This window comes from Crocuta crocuta, unplaced genomic scaffold (genome assembly GCF_008692635.1).
Source record: "Crocuta crocuta isolate KB4526 unplaced genomic scaffold, BGI_CrCroc_1.0 scaffold20, whole genome shotgun sequence".
Lineage (NCBI taxonomy): Eukaryota > Metazoa > Chordata > Mammalia > Carnivora > Hyaenidae > Crocuta > Crocuta crocuta.
In genome coordinates, this window is record NW_027527932.1 from 1,110,680 (window position 1) to 1,128,882 (window position 18,203).

The 18,203-nt window shown below is 42.0% G+C and overlaps 2 protein-coding genes across 17 annotated transcripts in view; one reads left to right on the plus strand and one right to left on the minus strand.

Annotated features, from left to right (window-relative positions):
* LOC144221319 (uncharacterized) overlaps window positions 1-10,522 on the minus strand; it is a 28,987-nt gene extending 18,465 nt beyond the window's left edge. For 3 of the 16 annotated variants that reach the window (XR_013332019.1, XR_013332020.1, XM_077751793.1), the window contains exons 1-3: window positions 9,972-10,522; window positions 9,314-9,404; window positions 300-427 (exon numbers count right to left, since the gene is read on the minus strand). Coding sequence is in view for 3 of the 16 variants with exons in the window: in XM_077751793.1 (XP_077607919.1) it covers window positions 300-427; window positions 9,314-9,404; window positions 9,972-10,200 (448 nt within the window). In the remaining 13 variants the exon portion in view is untranslated. Of the gene's footprint in view, window positions 1-299; window positions 428-8,293; window positions 8,555-9,313; window positions 9,405-9,819 lie in introns of those variants that run through there. The other 13 variants (XM_077751792.1, XM_077751794.1, XR_013332024.1 and 10 more) reach the window with 12 other exon arrangements.
* Window positions 10,523-10,529: 7 nt separating this feature from the next.
* VCPIP1 (valosin containing protein interacting protein 1) overlaps window positions 10,530-18,203 on the plus strand; it is a gene marked incomplete at its 5' end in the record, with an annotated part of 31,018 nt that continues 23,344 nt past the window's right edge. The window contains one exon of the mRNA XM_077751824.1: window positions 10,530-13,047. Coding sequence (XP_077607950.1) covers window positions 10,530-13,047 — 2,518 coding nt within the window. The remainder of the gene's footprint in view (window positions 13,048-18,203) is intronic.

The window sequence follows — 18,203 nt, forward strand, 5'->3', positions numbered from 1 at the left end:
AAAAAACCTCCAAAACTGCCAGAGAAAATGGTGAGCATTAACTCCTCTTCAAGCACACTGATGAAAGGAGAGGGCATGATGAGAGGCGCTATCCCTCGGTGTCCGTTTTTCCTAAAAATGTGTGCCTCTGACACCAATTCAAATGTTGTTGTGGCAAACAAAGTGCAGAAATGCCACCTACGAATAACAGGGCCGAGCGTGGCGTGGGCATTACCAGCCGGTACCCCCGCCAGCACAGCCAGACTGCCCCAAAACGGACACTGCGAACAAAATAACATGCAAAATGAGAAATGCAATACATTCTAGTATCTTCCGCTGCAAGCCGACTCCTGCCATTAAGCCTTTCTTCTCCCTAGACCTTCTGGAGGCATCACTGCTCTTTCTCTGGAGTCTCTGCGTCCTCAGCATAGAAAGGCTCTGAAAAGTCCTCAATAGAAAAAGAAGAAAACTTTATTGACTCATGGTTTCCTAAACTTACTTCACTGTAGAACCCTCCCCTCAACATGATGCCCATTAGTAGCCATAGAATTTGTGGAGCACACTTAGCAAATGCCAGGCTGAAAAGTAACCTATGAGGGGGAAAACGCTAGGCAAGGCGGGTCATGAAGACACACTGTCCATTTATTGTGATTTTACCAATGACCAAATTGCGATGTTGTGATCTGCTGACACCTAGTGCTGATGCTTTTAGTCTACGCATAATTTTCAATATCTGGCGCCTCAATAAAAACCTCAATAAAAACCCCTGCTTGCAGATTGCCTTGGATTTATATTCTTGTACATCATAATTATAACACACTTATATCTTGGAATATTATGCAAGGATTCATGTAAATTATCTAAAGGACTAAGAAAGGGTGCTGCCTTGTACCGCTGCTCTTCCCTTACCCACTCACGTGTCCCATGAGACTATACATATAAAACAAATGTGTCGAGTAATGCTTGTTCTGACTCTTTACGTCATACCCATGAAAGGAACTGCATTAGACTGTTTAGGGAATTTCTCAGACAGAGAGATCAGGCCATTCTAAAAAAACTCAAGATTATTACTGGGATGAGGATAAAGTGCTTCTTTCAGTAAACTCTGGAATTTCACTTTCTTTTACTCCCCAAATCCCTTTGAGTCCTAAGTAAAGGGAAAAAAAAAAGAAGAAGGGAAAGTGATATAACACAGTGACGGGCATTCTCCTGCCCCATACACATTGGTTGTTTGGTCTAGACATTTAAAATTAATGTTAATTTGAATTGTAAACTGTTAGGCTTATAAATCTTAAGATGCAATTTCTGACCTATATTAAATGTGTCTCTGTATGTTTACTTTAATAATGTCGATGCAAATGAAACCTGTTTGCACAAATACACTGTATTAATACCTTCCAGGTTTTCTGCTGCTAGTTTGAGAAGATTAGATCACATAGTTCAATAAAAATTCTAGTGCTACAAATCCTGGAATGCCAATTTTATTTTATTTTTATTAATAAAATTTTTTTTAATGTTTTATTTATTTCTGAAAGAGACAGCGTGAGCAGGGGAGGGTCAGAGAGAGAGGGAGACACAGAATCTGAAGCAGCTCCAGGCTGTGAGCTGTCAGCACAGAGCCCGATGCGGGGCTCGAACCCACGAACTGCAAGATCATGACCTGAGCGAAAGTCGGACGCTTAACTGACTAAGCCACCCAGGCGCCCCTGGAATGTCAGTTTTAATTGAGTATCATCTGATAACTGTAAAGCAGTCACTCATTATAAGATAGGGTCAGTATTTTTGAGTATTTGACATTCTCTTTTTAAGGAAGCTCTGTAGCCAACATGGGCATGGACTCAGGACCCAGAGATCAAAAGTCACATCCTCCACCAACTGAGCCAATCGGGCACACCCCACTTTAAGTACAACATCTTAATTAAATAGTATCTAATCTGATTATTGCTGGAAACCATAAAACAATTCCTTACTGGGTATTTACTAGTTCACGTACAGCTACTAAGTTCCAAATATACCAAAGTGTGTGTTTGTGTGTGCACACACACGCGTGCTTTGTGCAATCTCTATTTCTAACTGGAATATGGCACTGGCAGGTAAAGTCCTAGTTCTTTTGAGTTTGGCAAGTCTAGGCTCTTGTGTCCCATGCGATGACCCAACTCTATCAAAATGACTGTGAAATCTTTATCTACACGTTTTGTCGTGATGTCCTTTGGTTTTCACCTGATACAAACAAAATCCTAAACTCTACCTGAATGCAGGCACTCAAAACTTCATGTTTTAAGGTGCTCATTTGGGAAGTCATAATCTTGTTTTAGATTAGTATCAAAATAACAAAAATTCTAAAAAGTTTTTGGAGAATTTGTGGATTTTCAATGAATGCATACTTCGACCTCAGGCTGAGAAACACTGCCATGGATGACAGCCATTCATTCATTCAACAGTATTTAGTGAGGCTACTGTGTGCCTGGCACAGGGAATCTAACAATCAACAAACTGCCTGCCCTTATGAAGAGCCTTACAGTCTAATGGCGAAGGAGGACAATAGACAAGTAATTATATAATTTCAGATAGTGATTAGTGTAAAGAAAGTGAGCAGGATCAGGAAATGGAGACTGAAAGGGGCAGAGGTGCTGTTCTACAAAGTTTGGCAGGGACGGCATCTTGCTGGAGCTGACATTTGAGCAGACACCTGAAATGAATACCTGGGAAAAGTTTTCCATTCAGAAGAAGAGCAAGTGCAAAGGCCCGGAGACAGGCATGTGTCAGAGTATCTGCGGGTTAACAAGGAGGTCAGTGTGGCAAAGCACTGCGCCAAGGAAATGAATGCCTGAAGTAGCCGAGGTGCCGGATCCCAAAGGGTCCTGTAATGCTGTAGTAATGACTCTGGTGGTTCTTAGGGGAAAATGGGATTGCAGAAGGCATGCTTTAGATAGACCAGAGGTGGAACTCTGGAACTCAGCTCTTCTTTTTCTTTTACTTTATAAAAGCAACTTTATTAAGGTATAATTTACACACACCCCTTTTTAAGAATTCAGTCAGATGAGGGGCGCCTGGGTGGCTTAGTCGGTTAAGCGTCCGACTTTCGCTTAGGCCATGATCTCGCGGTTCGTGGGCTCGAGCCCCGTGTTGGGCTCTGTGCTGACTGCCAGCTCAGAGCCTGGAGCCTGTTTCAGAGTCTGTGACTCCCTCTCTCTCTGACCCTCCCCTGCTCACGCTGTCTCTCTCTCCTAGAAATAAATAAAAAAAATTAAAAAAAAAAATTCAGTCAGATGAGTTTTGACAAATGTATATATCCATGTCCTCATCACCATAATCAAGATAAAGAATATTTCCATCATCCTAAAAAAGCTCCCTTGTTCCCTTTTGCAGTCAGGCTTCATCCCTTGACCCTGCACCAGAGCCAGGAACTCACTGGAATTTGGAGAGTCATTATTTTTAATGAAGACTTGGTAGCTGTATGGACCTAGATCTGTGCTGACAATTGAGAGCCACCAGCCACATGTGGCTACTTAAATTTAATTAAAATTAAATGAAGTTAACTATTCAGTTCCTGGGTGCCTGGGCGGCTCAGTCGTTAAACATCTGACTTCGGCTCAGATCATGATCTCATGGTTCCTGAGCACAAGCCCCACATCCGGTAAGCATGTGCCCGCTTCGGGTGAGCCCGAGCCCAGCTTCGGGTGAGCCCCATCTCTCTCTCACTCTCTCTCTCCCTCCCCCTCCTGGGATTTTCTCTTTCTCTGTCCCTTTCTCACTTGCACACTCTCTCGCTCTCAAAACCAAAAAAGCAATTCGGTTCGCAAGTTGCACTAACCACATTTCAAGGGCTACATGTGCCTAGTGGCTGCCATATTGGGCAGGACAGACATAGCGCTTTTCCATCACTGCAGACAGTTCTAGTTAGCAATGTGCAGGTGTTACCCAGGTGGAAAATGACCTTTGCCACATGAAGGTAGGCTAAGTAGCCTGAAAACTGAGTAAGTCATACAAGTCACATTACCTAGTTTTATGTCACTATTTGTGTTTATTACCTTTATCACCAAATAATTTAAAGAGCCCACGTATGGGCCAGGGTGTTGGAGGAGGAGCAGTGTTCCCTGGGATGGCATGAGAATGGCAACAGTAATTACGGAGTTGTTTATTACATGGAAATTCTTCCTCCATTACTAAGTTTAAAGGATGTCCTATTTTTATTTATTTTTTAAGTTCATTTATTTATTTTGAGAGAGAGAGCACGCGAGGTAGGGCAGAGACAAGGGAGAGAAAGAATCCAAACTGGGCTCCGTGCCATCAGCACAGAGCCCGATGAGGGGCTCGAACCCACGAATGTGAGATGGTGACCTGAGCTGAAACCAAGAGTCAGCCACTTAACTGACTGAGCCACCCAGGCGCTCCAGGATATCCTGTTTTTATTAAGGGAAATGGTGATTTCTTTTGTAACTCATAAGGCACAATTTTGTTTTATGTAAAATTAAATCTCAAAATTATGGTCTTACTAAACTACATATTTTTCTTTTTTGAAAGGGGGGGTTCAAAGCAAATATGCTTAAATATTAACATATGTTAAATCTGGTAGTGGGTGCATAAGTATTTTTATATATTTTTTCTGTACATTTGAAATGCTTGAAATATTTTAAAAGAAAAAAGTAGGCTTTCATTTTAAATATTGGACAAGAATATTTAATGTTATCAAGATTGTTCATGATTTGATTACACAATTCAGGTTAAAAGCAGTATGCACAATAGTATAGCATAATGGTCAGTATAACAGAAGACTCCGTATAGTAAGCATAATGATTAAGCATACAGGCTCTGGAGCCAGATTGCTTGGGTTTTAATCCTAATTATACCACTTACTAGCAAGGAAACACTGAGCAAATTAAATAACCTCTCTGTGCCTCAGTCCTTATCTGTAAAATAAGAATAATAATAATAGTACCTGGCTCAAAAAATATTATAAGGATTTAGTAAATATATGTAAAGACTCTAGTACATAATAGATCCCTAATTAGTGTTAATTTAAGAGCTACTATGATGATGATGATAATGATACAATTTTGGTTTCTTAAAACTTTTAGAAAAAAGGAAATTGAACAGTCCATTTAAAATGTTAATAACTGGGGCGCCTGGGTGGCTTAGTTGGTTAAGCATCCAACTTTCGCTTAGGCCATGATCTCGCGGTTCGTGGGCTCGAGCCCCGTGTCGGNAAGAATAATTTTTATTTTTTTTTTTTTTTTTTTTTTTTTTTGCTTATTTTCTAAATGTTCTATGTCAATTCCTGTTGTACTTAAAACAACAGAAACACAACACCAAAGTCTGGGCTTCCCCAGACGTGCTCTACAATCTGATAAACACTAATTTCCCAAGTGTGGTCCTTGGGCCAGCAGTATCAGCAGTACCAGAGAACTTGGTAGAAATGCAAATTCTCAGGCTCCATCCCAAATATACTCATTCTGGAGTGGAGCCCAGCAACCCATTGTTATATTCGATTCTGATGATCACTACAGTTTGAGAACTACGGTGCTAAGGGATGACCTCTTACTCTATTAGACCTTTCACCTTTATGGAATGAGAAATACTGCTAATCATTCCTCTCCAAATACTCTCTGCAACTCTTATTCACAAAGGCCTCCTTCTACCCTTTGAAATACCCTTCATGAGTAACTGTCCCCAGTTACTGCCTGACACAGAAACGCAAATACTTTCTGGAGGCAGGCGGGGAATAGGTCTCACGGGGGCCTGGCCTATGACCTTAGAGAGTGAAGTGCTGGCCACTGCACAAAAAAAAAAAGTTAAACCGCTGCTGGCTAAACAAAAACACATGTAAACCGTGTGGCCACTGGCCACCAGTTTGCACTCACTTGTGGCTAATTCTCTCTCAAATCACTAAGTAGCTGTGCTGTAGTGGAAAGAGTGAGTGCTAAACATGGAAGAGGTTGTGAAGATTGACTTGAAGCCCAGCTCTGCTACTTGCTCGCTGGGTGGTAATAATGATGATCATGTTAACCTTCCAGAGTTAAACCTACCTTACAGGATTGTTTTAAAGATTAAGATAATTTTCTGAGAAGCACTCATCCTACAACAAGCCCTTACTCAACTTTTCATAGCATTTGTGGTATTTATTTTCTGATACTGTTTTGACGGATTACATACTTTTTTCTACCCGTATTTATGAACAGTTTAGTTTCGCCTATTTCTTCTATAAGACTGAGTTCCTTTACATCAGGGATGGCCTTCCACATCCCTTCAAGTTCTCACAATAACTACTTCATGAATTAAGTCCCTCATATATCCACCCTCAGCTTCACCAAAAGCTTGTGACTCAAATCTGATTACCTGGGGTAGAGATTGGGGGAACATAGTCAACTCTTAGTACGGATGTGTATTTCATGTGAGAAAGTATATGGCTGACTTAGGACAATTGCGAAAGTTATGATTCCTTTCCTTTTCTAATATAAAAGAGAAAAACAATGATGGTTATTCTCTTGTTAAGTGGATGCCTCTTGCTTTTACCTTTACTGGGTTTGTTAAAAGCAATACAGGAGGGGTGATGGGCACGGAGAGGGGCACTTGTGGGGATGAGCACTGGGTGTTATATGGAAACCAAGTTGACAATAAACTATTTGTGTAAAAAAAAAAAAAAAGCAATACAGGAATTTTAGGGGTGCCTGGGTGGCTCAGTCGGATAAGCATCTGACTTTGGCTCAGGTCATGATCTCATGGTTTGTGAGTTCAAGCCCCGCATTGGGTTCTCTGTTGTCACTGCAGGGCCTGCTTCGAATCCTGTCTTCCTCTCTCTCCACCTCTCCCTCCTTCTCAAAAATAAGTATACATTTTATAAAAAGCAATACAGAAATTTTAGAAATGCCATACTAGAAATGTATGGGGGAAAAGAGTGTTTCAGTTTTAACTGCATTTTGGCAATTCAGAGAGAAGTGATGCTGGGGTAATGGTGGTATCAGAGCAGCTAACATTACGGGCTAAGCTCATTTCCCCATAGGGAATACTGAGATGAGAACAAGAACTATCAGTGAGGTGCCTGGGTGGCTTAATCGGTTAAACATCTGACTTTGGCTCAGGTCATGATCTCACAGTTGGTGAGTCCAAGCCCCTGCATCAGGCTGTCTGCTGTCAGTGCAGTGCCAGCTTCAGATTCTGTGTCCATCTCCTTCTGCCCCTCACTTGCTCGCATTCTCTCTCAAGAATAAATAAACATTAAAAAAAAAAGAACTATTAGAAATCTCATAAAGATCTTGTAAAAGTTATTAGGCAATTACGATCATGGATTTGGGGAAGAAGAGGAAGGAAGCATGTGTATCTCACATAAGCAAGTCAGAAGCTTTCTGCACTCCTATGGCCAATTAAGAAACAGCTTGTCATATTTTGTCCTAACAAAATTTTCTTACTTTACAGGTACCCATGCCTTCTAAATGCCTGTAAAAAATAATTCACATGTTGAACTTGTCATGGTTAATACACTGCTCCTTTGTTAGCCTTCTTACTTTCTGAACTTCGCATCTACAGACTCATTAAGTAAGTGACTTGCAGGTTAAATGACCCAATTTAATTCTAGAATTGATTGAAAACTCCTTTCCCTCCTATCAAGGCATTTTATTTTTTTCCTTTTAAAAGTATCATTCTTAATACTAGAACTATAGTTAACAAATGGCTTTAAATGTCAGATTTAGTTTTGGAAGAATATTTCTAACTAATGAAAGTTCCACACAGGGAAATGAACATTGGATCAGTCAAATGGATTTTGCTGGATAAACCAGCGAAAGGCTACCCATTTTTTAAGTAAGGTGGGAAGTGGTTATTTTGTCAAGTGTGATTTAGAATGACATTCAGATGCAATTTAAAAAATCTATTTCATTGTTCATATGTTTTATCAGTAAGGAAAATTTAGCTTGGTGATACCAAAACATAAACGTGCATGCCAGTGTGCACACTGCTGTTATTTCTCATGTGTTCTGAGGCTTTCATAATTCAATTCTTTGGATTCTGTATGAGGAAAATAAAATTCCACTGCAGGTGTAACTTCTCAGTAACAGTAGTTAATAATTTCCACTTACTGGGCATATTCAATTTCTCAACTTAAAAATACACAATTAAAAACCAGTTCCAACACTATGTAATGTAGTTACCACCAAACTACTGCCAGAATAGAAATAAACAACTTTTCCTGCATGAATTAAGAAAAACCGTATTGAAAATTATCCCCGTCACGATAAGTAACATTACCTATCTTGTATGACGGTAACATCATTTGTGGGTGGGCCAGGAAGAATTGGGTAAGAAAAGAACATTTAAAGAATTTCTCTTTCAAAAAACTTTTTTTAATGTTTATTCATTTTTGAGAGACAAAAAGAGAGACAGAACACAAGTGGGGTTGGGGTAGAGAGTGAGGGAGACACAGAATCTGAAGCAGGCTCCAGGCTCTGAGCTGTCAGCACAGAGCCTGCCGCGGGGCTCGAACCCACGAACCGGGAGATCATGATCTGGGCCGAAGTCGGACTGAGCCACCCAGGTGCCCCAAGAATTTCTCTTTCAAACATGTCATTTCTTTTGAAGAAAGCTGTAGACAATAATTAGGGTGAAAGTCAGTACTAATACCCTTTAGGAATGTCTTACAGATGCTTCATTTCAAAGCATCAAATTCTATTTACACAAAAACCCTAATAAGGTAAACAATTCCCTTGGCAGCTACCCAAGACTCAAAAGGCCTCATGTACTGCACTGATGTTTCTATTTTGTGCCAAATGTTTCAGAAACTTCGAGATAGTTCACTTATCTAAGGTTTCAGAAGGCAAGAATTTCCAGAATAAGTGAAAGGGGCTGACTGTACACTAATAATTAAGATACTAACTTTCAATTAACATATCAATGTGTTGTGTATGAAGAGGCAACTTCCAAGCACACAATGAAACAAAGCTGTGCTGCCTCCTTAGGGGGAGACGCCTTGATCACTCCTGGAGTCTCGAAGAGACCCAGAGGCCTAACACGAGGTCTGAGCCTAACAGCTCTCTTCTTCTGTAGAAAGTAGCGTAAAAAGCACTCTCTGGGTCTGAGATGCACTGGTGGTTTGACCTTGGACAAGTCACTTAATTCCTAGTCTGTTTCCATAACTGTAAATGGAGTCGACAATACCTGGTATCGTATCACGGGACGGGTGTGAGAACGAAATGATACATGTGAACATCTTACGTAAACTATGAAGCAGTAGTAACCGGAAGCTGGTTATTATTTTATATAATACTGGCCTAGCCTTTCCTGCCTACGTGTGTGTCTGCAATACGGGTACGTATCTGGCTCTGAACGCCGAACCGTCGCTTACCGGCTGTGTGAACCGAAGGAAGTCATTTCCTTCGGGGCATGTTTTCTAACAAGGTTTTGATGAAGAGCAGATGACGCCGTGTATGTAAAGGCTGCGGCAGAGATACAGTAAGAACTTAGTAAGTGATAGCTGTTCTTATTCTTGAGAAGCGGCTCGTCAGTAGCAAATTATGTCTAGTGAAAAGGCTCTGCGTGTATAAACGACTCTACACGCATCCAAAGTACTGCTATTTGTACCGTAAACCGCCGGGACGTACAGGACGCAAATGGCGCCCCCGTGACCCGCGGCACAGAAGAGGAATACGGCGGAGAAGGCGCTCAGGCGCCTCAGGGCTTGGAGCAGCGGCAGGAGCGAGGAGGGAGAAGACGGGCCGGACAAAGGGCCTGGGAGACCCTCCGAGAACCGGTTCTTTGCTCTCCCCCCTTCCTCTTCCGACCTCCGGCCCGGCGCAGGCCGTTCCGTCACCTTCCCAGCCCGCCACACCGCTGGACACGGACGTACTGTACCTTCTCCACTGAGAGCCCGTCAAGTGCCCTCCCCTCCTACGAGTCGGGAACTTCAGCCCCTCCGCTTCCGACACCCACTCCCTTTAATTCCGTTTTTACCGAGCTTCCCTGCAGCCTTCTCTCCGCCTAAGGGGAAGTGAGGCTGAACGCACCGCACGGCATCCTAGGAAATGTGGTCTCTCCTTCACTGTTGCTCGCGTCCCAGAGTGGGGAAGACGACAGAGAAGGTCCAGTTAAAACTACAAGTCCCGGCAGGCACCACGCGCGACCAGCTTCCTTTCTGCCCCCCCTCCTCCTGCCTTCCTCTTCCTCCTCTCCGCGGGGGCTGAGCCGCAGGGCCTCACGGTATTGTAGTTCTTTGTGGGTCCAAGATCCCAGCATCCAGTGGCCGGGAGGGAGGCTGCAAGACTCTAATTCCCAGAGGGCAGAGCGGCAGCTGCGCCTGCGCACTCTCACTGAGGGCGTGTATGTCCGTGTGTCTGAGGGAGAGAGTGAGCGAGAGTGAGTGAGTGTGAGTGCTGGGTAGGGTGGTGGCCGTTACGTTCGGGGCAACGGCTACGGCGGTGGAGAAGTCAGAAGAGAAACGACGTCTGGCGCTTCCGCCTCCGCCTGGGAGGAGGAGGAGCTGGTGGGGAAAGGAAAGTGATTCGTCCTGGGCCTGGACTGCGCGGAGTCGGGCCGGTGGGCGTCTGGGCTATGAGCCCTTGAGGGTCGCTCGGGNCATCGAGTGCACCGAGTGCGGGCAGCGGCACGAGCAGCGGCAGCTGCTGGGGGTGGAGGAGGTGACCGACCCGGACGTGGTGCTTCACAACCTGCTGCGGAACGCGCTGCTCGGCGTGACAGGCGCGCCCAAGAAGAACACGGAGCTGGTGAAGGTGATGGGCCTTTCCAACTACCACTGCAAACTGCTGTCGCCCATATTAGCGCGCTACGGCATGGATAAGCAGACGGGCAGGGCGAAGCTGCTCCGGGACATGAACCAGGGCGAGCTGTTCGACTGCGCCCTGCTGGGCGACCGCGCCTTCCTCATCGAGCCCGAGCACGTCAACACGGTGGGCTATGGCAAGGACCGCTCCGGGAGCCTCTTGTATCTGCACGACACTCTTGAGGACATCAAGCGGGCCAATAAGAGCCAGGAGTGCCTCATCCCAGTCCATGTGGACGGCGACGGACACTGCCTGGTGCACGCCGTGTCCCGCGCCCTCGTCGGCCGCGAGCTCTTCTGGCATGCCTTGAGGGAGAACCTCAAACAGCACTTTCAGCAGCACCTGGCCCAGTATCAGGCCCTGTTCCACGACTTCATCGATGCCGCCGAATGGGAGGACATTATCAATGAGTGTGACCCTCTGTTCGTACCACCTGAGGGTGTGCCCTTGGGCCTGAGGAACATCCACATATTTGGCCTCGCCAATGTATTACATCGCCCTATTATTCTGCTAGATTCTCTCAGTGGCATGAGAAGCTCTGGTGATTACTCAGCCACCTTTCTGCCTGGGCTCATCCCTGCGGAGAAGTGCACAGGGAGAGATGGTCATTTGAACAAACCAATCTGTATTGCATGGAGTAGCTCTGGTAGAAACCATTATATCCCCTTGGTAGGCATAAAAGGGGCTGCTCTGCCCAAATTGCCTATGAATTTGCTGCCCAAAGCATGGGGTGTGCCTCAGGACCTTATTAAAAAGTACATTAAACTTGAGGAGGATGGTGGTTGTGTTATTGGAGGAGACAGAAGTTTGCAGGATAAATACTTACTTAGGCTCGTGGCTGCTATGGAAGAAGTCTTTATGGACAAACACGGTATCCATCCTAGTTTGGTGGCCGATGTCCATCAGTATTTCTACAGGAGGACTGGGGTGATAGGAGTTCAGCCTGAAGAAGTTACAGCAGCTGCTAAAAAAGCAGTCATGGATAATCGCCTTCACAAATGTTTGCTCTGTGGTGCCCTTTCTGAACTTCATGTTCCTCCAGAGTGGTTGGCTCCGGGAGGGAAACTGTATAACCTGGCAAAAAGTACTCACGGACAGCTGAGGCCTGACAAAAATTATAGCTTTCCCTTGAACAATTTAGTTTGCTCGTATGATTCAGTGAAAGATGTTCTGGTACCAGACTACGGCTTGAGTAACCTGACAGCTTGCAACTGGTGCCATGGCACATCTGTGCGAAGGGTCAGAGGAGATGGGTCTATTGTGTATTTGGATGGGGACAGAACTAATTCTAGGTCCACTGGTGGCAAATGTGGCTGTGGATTCAAACATTTTTGGGATGGTAAAGAGTATGACAATCTACCAGAAGCTTTTCCTATTACTTTGGAATGGGGTGGAAGAGTCGTCAGAGAAACGGTCTATTGGTTCCAGTATGAAAGTGATGCATCTTTGAATAGTAATGTTTACGATGTTGCAATGAAACTTGTTACCAAGCACTTTCCGGGTGAATTTGGGAGTGAAATCCTCGTTCAGAAAGTTGTCCATACTATATTGCATCAGACTGCCAAAAAGAATCCTGATGATTATACTCCTGTAAATATAGATGGTGCTCATGCCCAAAGAGTTGCAGATGTACAAGGACAAGAGGCGGAGTCTCAGCTCCCAACTAAAATTATTCTTACCGGACAGAAAACAAAAACTTTGCACAAGGAGGAGTTAAACATGAGTAAAACTGAAAGAACTATTCAACAGAATATTACGGAACAGGCTGCTGTAATGCAGAAAAGGAAAACCGAGAAGTTAAAACAAGAACAAAAAGGGCAGCCCAGGACCGTTTCTCCTAGTACCATTCGTGATGGTCCGTCCTCTGCACCGGCTACCCCTACCAAGGCTCCCTATTCACCCACCACTTCAAAGGAGAAGAAGATCCGAATAACGACTAACGATGGACGACAGTCCATGGTTACACTGAAGTCTTCAACAACCTTTTTGGAACTTCAGGAAAGCATAGCCAGAGAATTTAACATTCCTCCATATTTACAGTGTATTCGATATGGCTTTCCTCCTAAAGAGTTAATGCCACCCCAGGCTGGAATGGAAAAGGAGCCAGTTCCTTTACAGCATGGTGACAGAATTACAATAGAGATTCTAAAAAGTAAAGCGGAAGGTGGTCAGTCTGCTGCAGCACACTCCGCCCACACTGTGAAACAAGAAGAGATTGCTGTCACTGGTAAACTATCTAAGGAACTTCAGGAGCAAGCTGACAAAGAAATGTACTCCTTGTGTCTTTTAGCAACGTTAATGGGTAAGATCATTTTAACTTAGATGGTATTTCTTAACTGTGAATATTTTTCTGTTGTCTTCTTGAAAAACAATCTCTGATCATCATAAAAACTATCTGATTTTATATATATACATATATGATATATATATATGTATTTAGGAAGAGATTATTTTCTTCATCCTAAGTAGATGGATGTTAGCATGCTTCTCCATTAAGTAAATATTAGGATAACATAGCCAGGAAAGTGAAAATAGTCCCTTAACGATCACCAGGTTGTTTGAATACAACTTATTCTTATAATATTTTTAATAGCCTTATAATCTGTCTATTTAAAGTCTTTAAAAATATTTTCCCCCCAGGGCTGTATTGAGCCTGCTCACTTTGTCCCTTTTCATTTATTTTTAAATTTTCTTTTCCTGCATGTCATGTGATTTCAGGACTTCCTGTTTGATGAATTGCAGTTTCTGCTGTTTATATTCTCACTGCACTCCCACCTAATAGTCTGTGTCCTCCATTTCCTCTTCTTCCTTTCCTGGTTCTTCACATTTTTATTTGTACATTAGGATTTGTGTTTTAGTAATTTCCTTGCTCAGTGACTCTTTGCTTTCAAATGTATTAAACTATTATAACTCATGAGAAGTATAAGAAACAGAGGTGGATGTTAATAGATTGCTTAAGAAGCATTTCTTTTTAATAATTCAGCATAAATTAAAAATACCAACCAGATATGTAATCTAAAGCTTTAGATGATTTGGGATATGACCCAGGGGTGCCCTTTTTACATTATTTTTATTTGCTTAATCTTTGTTTTTAAATCACCGTTAATATGCTTTACTAAGGCTTAAAGTAGAGTTAAAATTTATATTACATACTAGAAGAGCCTTATTTTTGCTGAGATTAGAGCTTTTAACTAGAAAAGCGATCTGGGTTTTGATTCTGTTTTCTAAGAGTACTAAATATCAGTGAATTGGGCCTTGACCTACCGAAATGAAGATTATTCCTGGCTTGTTAAATTGGGGGCCCAGAAGTTAATAGGAGGTCTAAAAGTCCTGTACACATTAGTAACTTGATATTGATATTGTTGATTTTATTTTGACAGACATAGCCATCAGATCGGGGGATGTGTCAAGAAATGTACTAGGCATTTTGAGTATTTCTCTCTCTCAGAGTTTTTAGTTTCTTAGAGACTGCATGAAATAGAGGAGAGAATCTTTGGAGTCAGAAAGACCTAGAATTTGAATCGTGGCTCCACTACTTATTAACTTAGTGATTTTCAGGCCAGCTGCTTAACTTCCCAATACTTCAGTTGCCTCTTTACAAAATGCCCTCGGGTTGCTACACAGGGCAATGGCAAAATACTCCTAGAACTGTGAAAACCAAGTAACATCAGCAAAGAATGGATAAAATTAGATATATGCAGAAGGTGCTTTAAAAACTGGCAGTCTCCCAGGTCAAAAATAGGAAAGAAAAGGTCTTCTTCAGTCGAAGATGAACTCTTGAGGATGTGGCTCATTTCTTATCTGACCTTGGATGCCCAGTACCTAGTATAGTGCCCAGCAGGTTGTAGGCACTTTGAATGTTTTTGATTGGATTAAATAGATGACATTAACGTGTCTAAAGAAAGGCTGTGTCAGCAGAAATGGAATGGATGGTCAGCATTGAACATTGAAAAAGAATTGAAAAGCAGAATTTGGCACTGTTTATACACTACTGTACAAAGGGAAAAGATACATCATCTGGGGTTCACGAAAATTCCGGTAACTAGAAAGGTAGTCTCTAGGGGCTGGAATATTTGATTGCTCCTCGCCATGGCCTGGCTGAAAGAACCGTATCCCTTCAGGGATTCTGTATTCATCAGGTATTCTGATCATTCATTTAACTTCCCAAGTATTGATGTACAGGTGAGAGTGTACCTGTAGCCTTAACTGAGAAGGCTGTGTTCTCCATTGTAGATAAATAAATTGGCAAGGGGGAGATTATGATCAGTACTATAAAAGTCTGGTTAGCCTGATAATATATTTTATAATGAAAATTACTAAAATGTAGTTCTGGTTTACAGTTGATCACTTTTTGAGTTTAGTTTGAGGCTTCTCAACCTGAGGTTTCTCAAACTGTTGACTGCAATGAGTTCAGTAAGGTAGTGTCTTATTATGATCCCTTTCCTCTTTACGTCCAGCATTTATGTTGCTGCCCTTCTCAACCCATGAATCTCTTTAAATCTTCTATTCCCAACACAAAATTTGAGCATAAAAAGAATGTTTTGCTAGTTTCATAGTGTAGCACTTGAGAGACTTTCTGCTTTAGTGTACTGAGTGCGTGGCCTGTATTAGTCTGTCTATTAAACATTAGGTTTTTTACCTCTGATTTTCTTATAACTGTTTTTGAATTATGTAGAGGATATTCTTTTTTTTTTTATTTCAGATTGGAGTTTTATTTATTCAAAAAACATTAGTATGACATAACATATACTTACATTTTATCTATTTCTCCAAAAATCCTACACATTCAAATTAGGGTGCATGATTTATCTATGTAATGACATATATTGCAAAACTATATTAGGCCACTGTTTTAAGCACTTGTGGCCTCTGCTCTGGGGGTTCAGAAACTTCTTTGTCCCTGGGAAGGTATGGCACCAAATATCTGGTCATTATAATCAGAAATCATATTTTGTTGTTATTGTTGTTTGTTGGTTTTTTGTTTTTTGTTGTTTTCTTGGGGGGTTTTGTTTTGTTTTTTGCATCTCCATCTAGTTTGTAGAGGATATTCTTTTTTTTAATGTTTTTTATTTATTTCTAGGAGAGAGAGAGAGAGACAGCGTGAGCAGGGGAGGGTCAGAGAGAGAGGGAGTCACAGACTGAAACAGGCTCCAGGCTCCGAGCTGGCAGCCAGCACAGAGCCCGACGCGGGGCTCGAACCCACGAACCGCGAGATCATGACCTAAGCGAAAGTCGGACGCTTAACCGACTAAGCCACCCAGGCGCCCCTGTAGAGGATATTCTTAATAAAAACTGATGTGTTGGTAAAAATGTCAATTTGGGGATAGTTACACATACACACAACCTTATGTAAAGGGTGCTGGAGAACTACTGATGTCTAGTTTGGAGACGGCTGGAAAATGGAAAATGACAGGCTTATTTAGAAAAGTGCAAATTTCAAAATGCAGAAATTACCTTGTGAATTAGCAGATGTGAACTAAGCTGCTATGTTAGTTTAGAAAATAGTCCATCAAGCCTTATGCTGTTTGAATCGTTGGCTCCTTTAGGCTTAAATACCTTAAAAGCCTTTCCTTTAGGCTTAAATACCACCTTAGAGAGGCTTTCTCCTGACCACCTTATTTTATTCTAAGGGTTTGAGAGACCTTTGCTAACCACTCTGTGTAGGTCCCCTCTACCACGGTACCCTGTTCATTTCTCTTATAGTACCTGTTACAAGTTCCCATTATATTATTTGTTCGTTTACTTATTCATTTGCTTACGCCACTGTATTTATTATAAACTCCTCAAAGGCAAAGATAGTAGCCTAGACATGAATTTATACTATCATACTTGGAAGATTAAGTTAAACATTGATTCTGTGCCTTTCTGTGCTTAGCTACTTTGATATTTTTTCCTTCAAATTTTTCAATTACAAGATATCATTTTTAAAAATTCAAAGAATGCAAGTGTATATAAAGTAAAATATGGGGAGCCTGGGTGGCTCAGTCGGTTGGACATCTGACTTCGGCTCAGGTCATGATCTCACCGTTAGTGGGTTCGAGCCCCGCGTCGGGCTCTGTGCTGACAGCTCAGAGCCTGGAGCCTGTTTCAGAGTCTGTGACTCCCTCTCTCTCTGACCCTCCCCTGCTCACGCTGTTTCTCTCTCTCTCTCTCTCAGAAATAAATAAAACATTAAAAATTTTTTAAAAATAAAATGAGATAAAATATGATAGTTGTCGTTAACATTTTTACTCCCCAGAGAAAATCAGACTCTGTGTGTGTGTGTGTGTGTGTGTGTGTGTGATAAATACATAGTTTAATGCTAATGATGATGCTAAAAGTTGTATGGTCTGGATATACTTCAGGGACTCCGTAAAGGAGAAGAACGGGCATGCCTTTCTTAGAAATGGTTTTGACTTGATGAAGTGGACATATTTTTAGATGGGAGGGTCTGCAGGAGGAGTGGAGAGACGGCAACAGCTCCTCAGCTGAGGAGTGCCGCCAGCAGTGTTTCTAGGAGAAGCGGCCCCATGCTCCTGGTTCAAAGTTACATTTCGGCCAGTTTATTTTTATGGTCGTAGATGCTTGAGTTCAGAGTTCATGTTTGGTATCTTTGAGCATCTTTAAAAATATAAAAGGGGGGGTCTTTAAAAATATATTTCGTTTTCATTACTCAGCCATAAAAAGAAGTATGAGATCTTGCCATTTGCCGCAATATGGATGGACTTAGAGGGTATTATGTTAAGTAAAATAAGACAGAGTAAGACAAATACCATATGATTTTATTTATATGTAGAATCTAAAAAACAAACAAAAAAGCCAAAACAGACCCATAAATACAGAAAACCAGCTGATGGTTATGGGGGTGGAAGGGTGGGCAAAATGGGTGAAGGGCTTGGGAGCTACAGGCTTCTAGTTGCAGAATGAAAAAGTCACGGGGATGAAAGTTAAAGCGTAGGGACTATAGTCAGTGGTATTATCATAGTGTGTGGTGACGGATGGTAGCTACACTTGTGAGTGTAGCATGATGTATAAAGTTTCCAAATCACTCTGTTGTATACCTAAAACTAATGTAACATTGTATGTCAATTATACTTCAGTAAAAACACATAAATTTCATATAGGTGTTAGATTTTAAAATTTACTCACTTCATAAATTGGAAAGTAGAATTTTTAAAATTGCCTTTTTAAAAATCTAATTAGAAAATTAGAATGATGGGGGTGCCTGGGGAGCTCAGTCTGTTGAGCATCCGATGCTTTATTTCAGCTCAGGTCATGATCCCAGAGTTGTAGGATTGAGCCCCACATCCCTTAGTGTGGAGCCTGCATGGGGTTCTCTCTCTGTCCCTCTGCCCCTCCCCTCCCCCCCAATAAAAAGAGGATTGGAATGATGAGCTTTTAAGCCCACATTTAACCCCATGATTTTATTAGTAGCAAAAGTTTGAAAACTTAAGAATTTTTTTTTTTTTTTTTTTTTTT